Raw genomic sequence first — 15,299 nt, 5'->3', positions numbered from 1 at the left:
AGTTGGAATTTTATTTTTTAAATAAGAAAGATTTACAATTTAGTCCATAAATATTGCCATTATTAATAAGTTAGTCTCTATATTTTTTAAAATCTATTAAAATGTCATTATATTTTCTTTCCGTCAATGAAATAGTCAATTCATCATCTTTTTTCCATTAAAATTAGATAAAGGAGGAGAAAAAAAAATTTTAAAATCTAATTTTACTCTCAAATAAAACCTCATATTTTATCCTTAAATATTATTATTATTAACAAGTCAGTCCCTATATTTTCAAAAATCTATTAAAACGTTTTTATTTTTTTTTATATATATTAAAACGTTCTTATCGTTTTTTTTTGTCAACGAAATAATCTCTGCCCATCGTTTCTTTCCGTCAATAAAATTGTCCCTCCCTATATTTTCAGAAATCTATTAAAATATCCTTATCTTTTCTCATATCTACTAAAACGTCATTATCGTTTCTTTCCGTCAACAAAATTGTCCCTCCCTATATTTTCAGAAATCTATTAAAATATCCTTATCTTTTCTCATATCTACTAAAACGTCATTATCGTTTCTTTTCGTCAACGAAATAGTCCCTATCTTTTCTCACATCTATTAAAATGTCCTTATCATTTCCTTTCGTCAATGAAATAGTCCCTCCTCCTTCTCCTCCTCCTCCTCAAAAAAGAAGAAGATAATGATGATGAAGGAAAAGAAGGAAAAGAAGAAAAATGAGAAGCAGAAGAAGAAAAAGAAGCAGAGGCAGAAGAAAAAGAAGCAAAAGCAGAAGAAGAAGCAGCAGAAGAAGGAGGAAGAATTGATGAAGAAGAAAAGGAAGGAGAAGGAAAAGGTGGTAATTTAGTCTTTTACTATATTTTTAACAACAAAAATAAATGGAAGAACTATTTCGTTGACGGAGAGAAAATATAAGGACGTTTTAATAGGTTTATAAAAATACAGGGATTGACTTATTAATAATAGCAATACTCAGGGACTAAATTGTAAATCTCCCTTTAAATAATTATCATCCATCTCTAATTACTTGATTAGCAAAAAGCTAATTTCTATGAACAAAATAGATTTTCTAGAAAGCAATTCCTACCAAAATAAACTTGACATCAGTTTATTAATATTTTTAAAATTTTCACAGTACATTTTGTTAATCAACTGTATGCAATGTGATTAGAACAAAGGTAAACGAGAACATGTTTTATATTTATGAAGGAATTCTGGAAGCCAAATTGTGAAATTCTTGTAACTAACTATCTGTAGCTGCATAAAAACCATGGACTAATTGGAGGACTGCAATAGCTTTTCTCCCTGGTGCGACGGACTTTCAATTTTGAGCTTCTTGCTCTTTCTTGCAGTGGGGGAATCATCTTCAGCACTCCATAACAATCGGTTCTGCATCAAATCTAGCAGCCGAGACTGTAAATGCTTGTTCATTTCCATGACATGTTTTGTCATTCTTGTAGCACACATCCGGTGGTCCACGCTTGTTTCTAACTTCATCTGCAGGGCTGCAGGTGTATGTTCTTCCTGCTTGCATACCAACAGGAACATAAGAATATATAACATTGCGCATATAACAATATGTGGAGAAATAAAAGTATAAGCTAATGTTCTTTGTGCTTAATGCTAGTAATCACAGTTAAGGCATGGACTGACTGCATTTAGCAACTTCTATTTTTCTTTCTGTATAAAAATGCACATAATAGGTATGTAGCCTATGAATACGTTTATAATGTGAGAAGGGAGAGTAAGACCTCCATCTCAAATATTTGGTGGTCCAGTGAATTGATTCTGAACTCCGAAGAGGTTTGACTGTCCTTAAGAGGAGAACAAGCACGAAGGAGAACGACTGCTCCCTTGGATGAGTTCGATTCAGGCTGAGGACACTTATCAAGCAAAGAAACACGGATCTGATAGGGACCTCTTTGATGGTTTGTTGAAGGAAGCAGTGAAGGGTGTGGAATCACCACAAGATTAGTTACTGCCCCTGCTTCAGATGCACAGAATTTTTTGTGAGAACTCCATTCACCAAGGGAAAAAAAAAAAGATCAACATAAAAATTTCTAAACAAAGTTTTGCCACATGTATTTCTAGAAACAAAGGAACTTCGCTCCATAGTGACTTTATTACCATCCTAACAAACTTGCAGTTTCTTCTTTTTTGACATCCAAAACTTACTTGTCAATACAGCATAACTATGACAAAATAATGGATATTCCTTGAGATTTGCAGTCAATAAATTTTACAATTACCTTTTTGGTAGTTAAATCTTCGTACAGTCACCCAACTAATGGCATCCCAGAGGCAGACAGTACCATCCTCAGATGCTGATATCAGACCTAATGTACTGAAGGCCAATGCTGTTATGGAACCTCTGCATAGAAGAAGGAATTCTGTCAATATATTATGCTGTCATTCGCTTCAGTGCTTGATACAAGATGTGATACCATCTATTATGAAAGGCAAGTAAATTTAGTTACGGAAATGCAACTTGGGCAAGTAGGTCAACAGCAAAATTCAAACTTCTTTGAAATGTTTAATTCAAGAACTGGAAGCGAGTAGGATGCTTAATTACTTCTAAGAAATTAATATATGAACTAATACAGTAACCTTCAGATTCTTCTTCCACTTTTACTATTCCTCTACATCCTACATGTGCTTCAGTCATTCCTAATCAGATTTCAAGAAATTTTATGCATCATACATTAGACATTACTTGTGTCCTTCCAGCACGACCAGGTGATCTTCTCCAACAACAAAAGGATCATCCACCAATCCAATATTAAGCACACTAACAAATATTCTTCCATCTGTACTTCCACCAAACAAGAATTTCTCTGCTGGGTGAAGGATGATTGCATTTATCCCTAGTGGATGTTCTTGAGTTTGTATAAGCCTACCTGAAACCAGGTCCCAAGCCTACAAAGGGAAGGTATGCCCTTTATGTAAGAATTTCAATGATAAATATACAGCATAGGAATATATAATGTAAACATTCTATTAACCTTGCAGGTACCATCAAGGGAGCTTGATATCAAAGTTGAGTTTGCGCTGGATGTTGTTAACAGACCACTTACTGAGGACCTATGCTCCAAGTAGTGAAACAATGAAGGTGAGCTTTCCAAATTCTCCATATCCAGCACACTGCCACAGTATTGGTTTTAAAAAGGTATATTTCAATCATTTTGCTTCTTAAATTACTCTACCAGATAAAACTTAAAATGAGCTGAGGGTGAAAGATTTGGTCGTTTTTACCTGACCATAGACCACACACAGATCATACCATCATCTGAACCTGAAATAAGAAGAGAGTCATCATTGGAAAATGTCATGCACTTCAAAGACTTATGATGTGCCCGCCATGTTTTGAGTAATCTTCCATTAGCAACCTACATGTCATCTCAATCTCATTAGAAACTATTGTTTGGATCATGTTTAGATCATCATGCCTATCTGAACTAAGTTCTAACTGCTTGGCTGAAAATACATGTATATATATCAGCCATTGCAAACGAAGATGATGTTTGAACCTAAGAAAATATAATATTTGGTTACTAACCTCCCAGATATAAACATTTCCTGAAGGAGCGCCGCCTGCGAGATACACTCCATCCTTGGTGCAAGAAATCGGCCCAATGGCTTCAATGGGGTAGCTCCGAAGTGGTGACTGTGGCTGAAAATTTAAAAAAGATAATAAGAATCAGAACTTTATCCCAACAAATTCAGATACCAAATGGGTTGCTCAATTATTTTGGTGTTCTTCAGTTAACGACGTTATAAGAGCAAAATTATCTCGAGAAACTAATACAAAAACTCAAGCAAATGCTTTATGCTTTCTTTTAAAGTCAAGGGTGATTTACAAAAACACTCTTGTGTATTGTAATTATTGATAAGTTGATTCTTAAATTTTGAGAAAGTCATTAATGGTATGTGATATTAATATTGGAGCTGCTATCCAGAAAAACAATGTTTAAATATATAATTTAAACTTGTAGTTATAAAAATACTAAAATAACGCACAGGAGCCACAGGGGTTACCTACCCCTAGAGTTGTTCCAGTCTTGTAATTCTGTACTTCTCTCTGGATGATAGTCCTCTCTAGTATCAAATTATATATATAAAAAAAAAAAAAAAATAGTTGCTCTGTTATTTTCAAATTCTGCTTTTTTTCAATACCATTTAAAATGTTGTTCTTTTCCATAAAAAAAGAGTTTTGCCTCTTGTAGAAAGTTAATATTTATTGTATACATGACAATAGAGGTTACAACATATTTATACGTGAGAAACCATATCTAAAAAGGAAAGGAAATCAAGAAATAAAGCCTATGATCATGCAATCCCTAAGATTAGGCAACTAACACATTTATCAATATTTACTTCCTATAACCTATAACTCTCCTCCTCAAGTTGGAGCATAGATATTAATCATGCCCAACTTATTACACTTGAGTCCCAGTTAGAGTTTTAGTCAAAATATCTTCTAATTGTTCTCCAGTTCTGACATGTCCTATTAAGATTATCTTTTGTTGGACCTTCTCACGAACAAAATGACAGTCAATCTTGATATGTTTAGTTCTCTCATGAAATATTGGACTGGAGGCAATGTGGATAGCTGATTTAGCAGGCACTAAATTTGTGAATCCAACCTCTTCTAATGGTTGCACCCACAAGATTTCACATACGGCTTGTGCCATGACTCATTTTCAGATTCAGCACTAGAATGAGAGACCACACTTTTCTTTTTACTTCTCCATGAGACCAGGTTACCTGGTTGATCTCTTATCAACCTTCCAATCTGCCCAATCAGCATCAGAAAGCATTCAATATTTGAATGCCCATGGTTACTGTTGAATCCCACATCGGTTGTGTAAAGGGGTAATGTGCCCTTATATGAGGTATAGGCAATCCTCCTCCTTGAGCTAGCTTTTGGGGTGAGTTAGGTCTGGCCCGAATTTAACATGTTATCAGAGCCTCCCCATTTGATGTTGGGCCTCCCATTAATATGTCATGCACCAGTAAAATTCTGGGCGTGAGAGGATGTGTTGAATCCCACATCGGTTGTGTAAAGGGGTAATGTGCCCTTATATGAGGTATAGACAATCCTCCTCCTTGAGCTAGCTTTTGGGGTGAGTTAGGCCTAGCTCGAATTTAACAGTTACCATAGAAGAGGTCTTGTCCTGGAGCCCCTTTCAGGTAGCAAAGAATCTATCCGAGAGCATTCCACTAAGCAACATTAGGAGAGGATATAAACTGACTTACCACACTCACTAATATATGCAATATCAGAACGAGTCAACGTCAAATAATTCAACTTGCCAATTAATTTTCTATATATTTCAGGATCTACAAATGGCTCACTATCTTCTGTGGTATGTTGAAGATTAGGAGTCATCGGTGCACTACAAGGCTCAGCACCCAATTTTCCTATTTCTGTCAACAAATCAAGAACATATTGTTTTTTAGATAACAAAATGTCTTTCTTACACTGCATAACTTCAATGCTCAAAAAATATTTCAAGGAGCCCAAATACTTTGTATGGAACTGTATTTTGAGAAATTCTTTTAGGGATATAATGCCAGCAACGTCACTTCCTGGATAACAATACAATCCACATATACTACAAGCAGAATTACTCCACTACCATAATTTCTATAAAATTTTGAGTGATCACACTTACTCATCTTCATTCCAAACTGTTGGACCACCTCACTAAACCTACCAAACCATGCCCGAGGACTTTGTTTCAAGCCATAGAGAGATTTTTGAAATCTACAAATCTTACCTAATTCTCCCTGAGCAATAAAATCAGGTGGTTGCTCAATATAAACCTCCTCTGAAGGTCACCATAGAGAAAAACATTTTTAATATCCAATTGATGTAAAGGCCAATCATGTGTAGTTGTCAAGGAAATAAACAATCGATCAGATGCGAGCTTGGCAACTGGAGAGAATGTATCAAAATAGTCAACTCCATAAATTTGAGCATAACGTTTAGCCACTAAACGGGCCTCGAGGCAAGCAACAGATCCATCGGGGTTTACTTTTACTGTAAACACCCATTTACACCTAATAGCCCGCTTTTCTGGAGGCAAGGACATCAACTCCCAAGTATCATTAGTGTCTAAGGCCATCATTTCTTCTTCCATCACAGCACGCCAACCAGCATGGGATAAAACCTCAATAACAGTTTTGGGGACTAAAATAGAATCTAAAGCAGTGGCAAAATAAATAATGAGAAGAAGAGGATAATTGAGCATAAAAATAAAAGACGAAATAGGATGAGTGCAAGTACGTTTACCTTTGCAGAGAGCAATGGGTAAATTCAAATCAGACGATGGTGAAGGATCAGTAGGAGCAAGGTTTGTCAATGAAGAAGCTGGTAGTGGAGTAGAGTTAGAGCCCTCTAAGCATCTAGAATAAACATGAAAAATGGGAGCGTGACTTGGCACATGAGCGAAAGTGCAGTAAGAGTGTGAGAAGGAGAGAAAGAGCGAACAATGTATAACAAGAGGTCATCTTCCTCCCTTGGGTATCATAAACAAATGATGGTGGAAAGAATGTAGTAGACTCAAAAAATGTTACATCAGTAGACACAAGGTACCGATTAAGATCAGGAGAAAAATAACGATACCCTTTCTGAAGTCGAGAATAGCTAAGAAAGACACATTTGAGTGATTTGGGATTCAATTTAATAACCTGTGGATGAACATCACGAATAAAATAAGTATAACCAAAGATACATGGCTCAATAAGAAATAAAGATTTAGCAGAAAATAAAATATTATAAGGGATATCACCATGAAGAACGAAGGAGGGCATGTGATTGTAAAAAAAACAAGCAGTTGATACAGTATCAGACCAAAAATATTTAGATACTTTTATTTGGAATAATAGAGCTCTGCCTACTTCAAGAAAATATAGATTTTTTTCTTTTGGCAACCCCATTATGTGAAGGAATGTCAACACAAAAACACCGATGGAGAATCACTTTTTGTGACAAATAAAATCGAAATTCCCCAGAAAGAACACCATTAAAACCTACGACTAATAAGAGCACTAGTAGTGTGTGAAGGAATTGAAGATTTTGTACGCAATACCCTAGTGAAAACATCATGTAATGATGATATTTCAGAGTCAGATAGAATATGAGATTTAGCTGTCTCAAACTCTGTAGGGAGACCTGCAAGGAAGCTCATAATAGTCATTTACTCTCGTTGAGCTTGTTGAGTTTTCACATATGTACTAAAAGGCATCAAGATATTAAGTTCCTCGTATACTCTTTTAAAATCCATAAAATATGATGTTAGATTTCTATCATGTTTCTCAACTTCGTAAATAAATACGAATAGTCTTACTCAAATCCAGAAAATTAGATTCATTTAATTTGTGTTCCGTGATTTTATTCATCACAAGAATCACCTCAGCTACAGTGTAACAACCAACTTAAAGCAATGGCAATAAAAGAAACAGAAGAAACACGTAACAGAATGTGATCCAAACCAGAAACACCTCCTCCACTCAGCACCCAAACAGCAAACGGACCATAGAACTTATAAGGGGGCTTCAAGGCGACTCCGGCGAGGGTGACCAGAGCAGCAACAGATATGCGACACGCCTCCATGCACAAGCTAGTGGGACGTCGTCAGAAACCTTGCCACAGCAGGTGAAGCTCGACTCTTCAGGGCAGTTTTGGCGGCGCTCCGACACCCTCCTTGGGTGGGGCAGTGAGAAGCAAATATTACCCTATGTGGGTAACCTCAAAGAACAAGAGCCTTACGTCTCCAAACATAACAGGAAAAAAATTCAAATGTCTACGGGAGGCTCTAATACCATGTACAAAGGTAATATTTATTGTATACATTACAATAGAGATTACAAAATATCTATACATAAAAAACCATATCTAAAAAGCAAAGGAAATTAAGAAATCAAGTATATGATCATGCAATCCCTAAGATTAGATAACTAATACATCTATCAATATTTATTTTCTATATTAACATACTAACTTCCTATACCCTATAACACCTCTCTAAATACAATGTCAAACAGACACTAAAAAGTTTCTAATTTTGATTTGTCGGACACTTCAGTACTTTCATTTATTTTTTAAGTATATCCTAGTAAATTGTGTAGCTTCAATTTCAATTGCATGGCCATTTAGTATGTGAATTTAGTTATTATTAAAAATTTTATTCGTCTATTAGGAAAAAAAAAAACATTTCCATTTTATAAGGGCATTTTAATCTTTAGAACAGAGGGAAGAAGGTGTTTAAGGAAGCTAAAACCTGAGAATGTTTGAATGAATTTTTGAAAATACAAGGATAATTGGAAAATTTTTTATAAGCACCCGTCTATATGCATACACGGTCAATAGAAAGTTAAATTTAAATGTGAGACTATGATTTTAATTTTTAATGTTGTCTGTTCATTGGTCGGTGTATATGAATATAATTATTTCCCATTTAATTCACCCTAAAACCAATCACTAACAACTTAATTTGGCCCGACCAAGAAACAAGAATCAATTGTACTCTGATTTAAAAAAAAAAAAAACAACCCTCTGCTTATATAATCATTATAACAATTTTCCAATATTGAATTCCAGATGAATCATCATGGGAGCAACTCTTCGGCGAACTCACCAAAACTATCCAAAAGCAAAAATCAAATTGTACACGGAATTAATTAATTGAAGTTAGTTTGAGGATGTTACTGGTACCTTGTTGAAGGGCCAGGTGAAGATAGCCCCGCCACCAACAGATCCATGCTTGTTAACCTGAGAAGCTACAAGAAACTGGTTTCCCAAGCACAATAACCCATGAGGAGGCGAGGCACAGGTCGGAATGTGCAATAGACGATCTCCAGTTCGTATATCCCATATCGCTATCCCTGTCCCCATACTCCTATCACTGCAAGCCACCAAAGCCTCTCTCGCATTTTCCATCTCGATCTCCCTCTCGCTTTCTGATCTCTCAGAAACAGAGAGATGCGTATGTGTATATATGGAGTGTGTGTTTGAGAAGTTGAGCATGCAGGGCAGATAATGGTTTAAAGAGATTTGTGCGCTGGCGAAAGAGACAAAGGTCGTTGGCCAGATTGCATCTTTCGCCCATAATTACAGTGATTGAGCGAGAAAGGAAGGTTCAGCTTGTTAGGCATGTGTATTGCATGCAACTGCTCCACACTTAATGCATGGCCAACTGTGGAGAGCCAGGTATGCTATTTGGGTCCACACTGTAAAACATTCCATATAAAGCGTTTTAATTAATTAAAAAAAGTTAATGCTAGTTTTATTAAATCAAAGTTAATACATATATGTGAATTTTGTTTCGTTTAAAGCATTTTAAAAATTAATTAATATAAAGTATTTTTGTAATAATATTTCATTTTACAAATTTTAAGATATCATTAAAATAAATTGTATAAATTTATTTATATTCTTTGCAAAATATTTTTACATAAAATATTCCTTATTAAAATTATTGTACATAAACAAATAAAAGCATAACGTATAAAATCTTTTATATTTGTAGGTTTTAAATAATATCACAGCTGGAATTATCTCATCTTCTATCTCTTATAAAATATAACATTATATTATAAATTTATAGTTAAATTTATATTTTAATAAAATTAATTATTAAATATGTTTATTTTTAAAAATATATTAAATAATTTATGTTTATTTAGATATGCTAATTATTAATTATATAAATTAAATAGTTGTTATTTTAAAATGATAAAAATTAAATAATTATAATTTTAAATTATTAATGTTAACCGTAAATAAAAATATTTTAGTCATTTTACACATACTAACAAATTACATAAAATAAATAATTATCTGAATAAGAAATTTTTAAATTGTTTTTTAAAATTTTAAAAAAAAAGTTTAACTAACCTTTACTTTTGCAATAAGGTTCATTAAAATACAGATATTAAATAATAAAATTTATTTTTAAAGGTAATGTATAGTATATTTTTATAAATTTAATGAAATTTATAGTTTGGTTCTTATTTTTTAATAGTAAATAATTTAATTATTAAAATTTTATTTTATAAATTAAATTATTTAAATTAAATGGATTAAATTATTTTAAAAAAAAATTTAAAGGGCTATATTATTAAGATTTAATAGTAAATTTTAACTGAATTATTATTTAATTAATAGAATAAAATTGTAGAAAATAAATTATTTTTCATTAAAAATGAGGGAAATTAAATTATAAATTGTATTAAATGTCGATATTTTAATATTTTTTTTAATCATCCTCGTTCAGCAATTCTTTTTCCCCTTAATAAAAATTTCAATTTTGTCGTATATAACGTGACTCGACAAGGCTACAGTGAGGACAAAACCCAAATAGGGATATAACTCATATAAGCACCTGCAATCCGGTACTGTCATCGCTCGTCGCTCATCCCTCATCACTCCTCACTCCTCACTCCTCCCTCCTCAGTTAACACTTGTCACGCGTTACTCTACCGCCCTCGTAGCTTCCGTTCCCCACTGTGAACTATCTCACTAACAAAGCACTGAAACCGTCAACGCGGCACCCAGATTGCCCTCTTGCTCCACGCATTAACTATCCAGATCCCAAGGATTTCCTCTTTGCATCAATATCCCAACAATGGGCGGTAAATCCTATGTTTCTTTGTTTGCTGTGGCTTTCTCTGAAAAGTTTTCTAATGTCAGTAATTTTATCACTTTCTAATGAGAAATTGGCGGTGACGATACCACAGGTAGGAAATCGGAATGCCATAGTTCCAGTCTATGGCTGTCTCCTAACCCTAGTAAGAGATGGGGTGAGCTTTTCTTCCTTTGCTATACTCCTTTCTGGCTTACTCTCTGTCTGGGCATTGTGGTCCCCTACAAACTCTACGAGGTAACCTCTGTTTGTTCTCGGAGAAAATTATTAGAAAAGTTTATTTGAGAGAGCAGTGCAGATTTTTTGCTGTTTAATTTTGAGCTGTACTTATGAAAAAAGAATTTACAGAACAAGAGTAATTATGCTGCTAATGTGCTTTTCTCACGCAAATGCAATAGAGCACGCGCCAAAAGTGGTGGCTCGTGTAACATTGATTCTCTGAGTATCATTGTTGTTACTGCAGAGCTTTACGGAACTGGAGTATTTGCTTCTGGCTATGGTTTCGGCAGTTCCTTCTTTCTTGATACCAATGATATTTGTTGGAAAGGTAAATTCATGATTCAGTTCTCTTTTCTTTGGGAAAATTTCTGAAATCCAAGTCTCTCTCTCTCTCTGTCTTTTTGCTTTTTAGATTTTTATTTTCTTTGCTTATTTGTTTGGTGTTTTTTACAGGCTGATAGTGGCTTGAATTGGAAAGACCGCTACTGGGTCAAGGCAAGCATTTTGCCCCCTTTCACCATCCTAGTTTCTACATTTTCCATTTATTAACTATTCAATCATATTGTGATTTCATTTGCAATCTTTTATGAATATTACGTTTTCTTTTGATGAATGATCTTGTAATCTTGCTTAGTGATCTGTTAATTTCTATTGAAGTTCTTCAATTACCTTATGTTTATGTTTTTATCCGGGGATGTTTGTAGCAGTTACAAATTTCTCACCCTATTTTTCTAAATTGCGAAGTAGTGTGAATTAAATTATTTAGGAAAAAAAATATTGCGAATTCAAACTCCACTTTTTGTCTTAGTAAACCTGTTCAATACTTTGTGACCATAACCAAAATGGCCCTGGATGTATTGGTTAGTCATAGTGTAACTGTGTAAAAATAGAGGTTTTAGAGCATACTAGTAGTTGAATACTGGCAAGATAATATTTTGTTTAACAATTGTATAAAACTTTAATAAGGAGAAATGCTACAAGTGTTGGCAGGAGTGGAGGGACATTTGTAGTTACGTTTTTACTTTCTTCAGTGGTGCCTATTTTAGCAAAGTTTGTTCTCATGTTTTAACTGGTTGAATACCTTTTAGTGAATGTGAACTTGAAAAATAAAAATTATACTTGGGCTTAGCTTCTTAGGCCATAATTTTCTTAAAATCTCAAATTTCTTTTTCATAATGTCAACTTAGTTCAGTTGCATGTTCATGTGAAGAAAGTCCAACTCTAACAAAAGGCTATTGGCCTCAATTGTGAACTTATTGTTGTGGCAGGCTAGTCTGTGGATAATCATTTTCAGCTATGTTGGAAATTACTTTTGGACACACTATTTCTTTACAGTTTTGGGAGCTTCTTATACATTTCCATCATGGAAGATGAATGATGTAAGCTATAAAGCAAGAAAATTCCTATTAATACAATCTACATAGTATCCTGTGTGCTTATTTTGTCCCACTATTTTTGCAGGTACCCCACACAACTTTCCTTCTTACACACGTTTGCTTCTTGTTTTACCATGTCACAGCAAATATGACACTTCGCAGACTACGGCATGCTATTACTGACTTACCAGATAAAGTTCAGTGGGTTATCGAGGCAGCATGGATTTTGGCTCTTTCATATTTCATAGCATACCTGGAGACTTTAGCCATTTCTAATGTATGTGCTAACTGCCAACTTGCTTGTAGCATACTTAATTAACTTTTTTTTATCTAACCATAAAAGAAGCACATTTCACGTAAATAAATAGTTTAGTCAATGCAGAATATGCTCTTTTTATATTACTGAGGATTTAGTTTTATCTAATCTAACAAGTATCTCTGTGCCTCATCTGGATATTGATTTGATAAAGTTTGTGGCCTCTTTTAACTAAGTATATCTTCATGTTTTGAATATGTGCAGTTTCCTTACTATGAATTTGTGGACCGGGCTTCCATGTACAAAGTCGGATCCTTGTTTTACGCCATCTACTTCATTGTAAGCTTCCCAATGTTTCTGAGGTAAGAAATAAACCTACTGAGAAATTTGAATTTCTGGTCATTGCTGCTTCTCTTATGCTTTTCAGTATGCTAATAGTTTTTGCATTGTAGAATATGCTTGGTTGATGACACTAATTGCTCCTAATTTGTAGAAAATACTGGAATTGTATTCTCAGATTAATGTGCTTCAGGTCATGGTAAAATTTGTCTAGTTACTTTAGATGTTTCAATTGTACTGTAAATTGGCGATAATAGGGATGCTACTTTTTTTTTTTTGGGGGGGGGGGGAAGAATAACACAAGTGATCAGAAAACATCAAGTTGAAAAAGTGAAAAGAAAATGGAATCATTTGAGTAATTTTATATGTGTAGTATCTAGAACAATGACTCGTGCCTTAATTACATATCAAATATATTCTTACTCCAGTACCATAATTAATTATATGTCAAAGATATTCTTACTCCTGGTCCAGAATGGGGGGAAAAAGATGTATTCTGACTCTTCCTTGTGGGATTCACTGATGCACACAGGATCGATGAGAAACCTGGTGACTTATGGGACTTAACAAGAGTGGCTGTTGACGCTTTGGGTGCTGCAATGTTGGTAACAATAATACTTGACTTGTGGAGGATCTTTCTTGGACCCATTGTTCCGCAGCGAAATGCAAAACAATGCCTTCAACGGGGACTGCCATGGTTTCACGGACATGCCAATGAAACTTGATGAATCTACCTCACTGTTGAAGTTTCCAGCACCTGATGTTGTAACATTAACTATAACTTGCTAATTTATTAGACCAGTGGCTTTTCCATATCATGGATTGCTTCAACTTGGGTGCAATGAAACTTGCAGCAGTAATTTTCATGGCTGGTGTGGTGTCCAGTGCTTCTGGTTAGTGTGGTTAGATCCTGACAGAAGGGTAATACTGTGTCTTTCTTCTTTTTCACCCAGATAGGATTAGGAGTACAAATTATAGCATCTATATAATAGAACCCTAGCTGATTGGTTGAAGTTATATTATATGCAAAGTAAATAAACGAAGAATTAATCAAATAATATGAAATACAGCAACCTAGTAATGATGTAAACTGAAGTCCAGTAATGTCTCATTATTCCCTTTTACTATTTTATTTTGGCCTATTGAATAAAAAAGTTAATTTATATTTATATATAAAACTTTAAAGCTCAATAATTTTTTTTTTTCTATTAATTACATTATTTAGCTCTCATTTCCATATTTATATGCATACTATATAATGAAATTAAAAAGGTAAAACAAAACAAACTTTTGTAAATTAAAACATACAAAATTTCATTTTATCTAATATTATTAATATGAAATAAAACTTTTCATACATATAATTTACAACAATGTTTGGATATAATATTTAATGAAATGTTTTAATACATAATAATTATTTAAATATGATATCTTAATCAATAATTTATTAAAAATTCAATTTAATTTATTTCTTTTTTAATAAATTCCTTATTTATAGTAAATTTTTTAATTTAAAAAAAATTAAATTTTTATCTGATTTAAAAAAAAATTAATTTCTCGTAAAAAAATTAAATTTTTATATAATTTTAAAAAAATTCATTTAATTTTTTTTTATAAATGAATCACGAATTTTGTTCAAGTTTATATCAGAATCCAATCACAATTGATCACATCAAAATTAAATTAATATTAACTAAATTTAAATTTAATAAAAATTAATTTTAATTTGATCAAGTTTAGATATGACTTATTTTAATTGAATCAAAGTCTCACTTATTAAAAAATAGAGTATTGAGAACTAATTGAATCAAAATAATAAAAAAGCAAAAATAAACATGAACAAAGCCTTCAATTCTACTTTTATGTCTCTACTTGGGTTAGGATGGCAATGAATCAGTAACACGGATTCGATACTCATAAAACGGTTTGGATAATTTAATTTTTCAATTAATTATAATAAAATAAATTTAAATAATTATAATCAAATTTAAAATAAATTTAAATTTAAAATATAATATTTATTGTAAATTCAGATTAAATTTAAATTTTATGTATAGAATATTTATTATTCAAATTTATTTATATAAATAATTAATTTAATATAAAATAATATATTTTGTAATAATATTTATAAAATTTTTTATATTTTTTTATTTAAAAATTAAAATTTAAATAATTTTTAAAAATGTTAAATTTTTAAATAAAAATTATTAATAAAAATATTTTTTATATAAATTATTAATTAAAATATATAAAATTAAATGAGTTTTAATTTTATTCGAATAATAATTAAATTTGAGATAAATTTAAATAATTTAAATTAATTTTTAATTAATTTTAAAATAAATTTAAATATTATTAATAACCAGTCAATTTCAATTATCAGTCGAAATAAGCCCAAGTAGTGTTCAACTTGGGAAGAGATAATTAGCTGCCACATAAAAAGTTTGAAATAAT

General features: G+C 32.5%; 2 protein-coding genes across 3 annotated transcripts; one reads left to right on the top strand and one right to left on the bottom strand.

Annotated features, from left to right (window-relative positions):
* Window positions 1-1,067: 1,067 nt before the first annotated feature.
* Window positions 1,068-9,131, bottom strand: LOC110631214 (protein ROOT INITIATION DEFECTIVE 3). Of its 2 annotated transcripts, none has more exons than XM_021778960.2 (8): window positions 8,720-9,131; window positions 3,557-3,670; window positions 3,253-3,386; window positions 3,003-3,141; window positions 2,714-2,916; window positions 2,250-2,371; window positions 1,752-1,987; window positions 1,068-1,524 (listed from the first exon to the last, which is right to left on the bottom strand). In XM_021778960.2, exons 1-8 carry the CDS (start codon window positions 9,029-9,031, stop codon window positions 1,276-1,278), a joined length of 1,509 nt encoding a protein of 502 aa, XP_021634652.1. In that variant the 5' UTR covers window positions 9,032-9,131; the 3' UTR covers window positions 1,068-1,275. The 2 variants fall into 2 exon arrangements, with proteins under 2 accessions (XP_021634652.1, XP_021634654.1); XM_021778962.2 differs by having other exon boundaries at window positions 1,069-1,524; window positions 1,752-1,984; window positions 8,720-9,130.
* Window positions 9,132-10,401: 1,270 nt separating this feature from the next.
* On the top strand, window positions 10,402-13,856 carry LOC110631103 (cycloeucalenol cycloisomerase). Its single transcript, XM_043950071.1, has 8 exons — window positions 10,402-10,638; window positions 10,744-10,886; window positions 11,113-11,196; window positions 11,322-11,363; window positions 12,137-12,247; window positions 12,330-12,521; window positions 12,765-12,862; window positions 13,372-13,856. Exons 1-8 carry the CDS (start codon window positions 10,632-10,634, stop codon window positions 13,562-13,564), a joined length of 870 nt encoding a protein of 289 aa, XP_043806006.1. The 5' UTR covers window positions 10,402-10,631; the 3' UTR covers window positions 13,565-13,856.
* Window positions 13,857-15,299: the final 1,443 nt, after the last annotated feature.

This window comes from Manihot esculenta, chromosome 14 (genome assembly GCF_001659605.2).
Source record: "Manihot esculenta cultivar AM560-2 chromosome 14, M.esculenta_v8, whole genome shotgun sequence".
In the NCBI taxonomy this organism is placed as follows: domain Eukaryota; kingdom Viridiplantae; phylum Streptophyta; class Magnoliopsida; order Malpighiales; family Euphorbiaceae; genus Manihot; species Manihot esculenta.
Note: the sequence above shows the minus strand (reverse complement) of the source record. Positions and strands in the feature narration are given on the sequence as shown.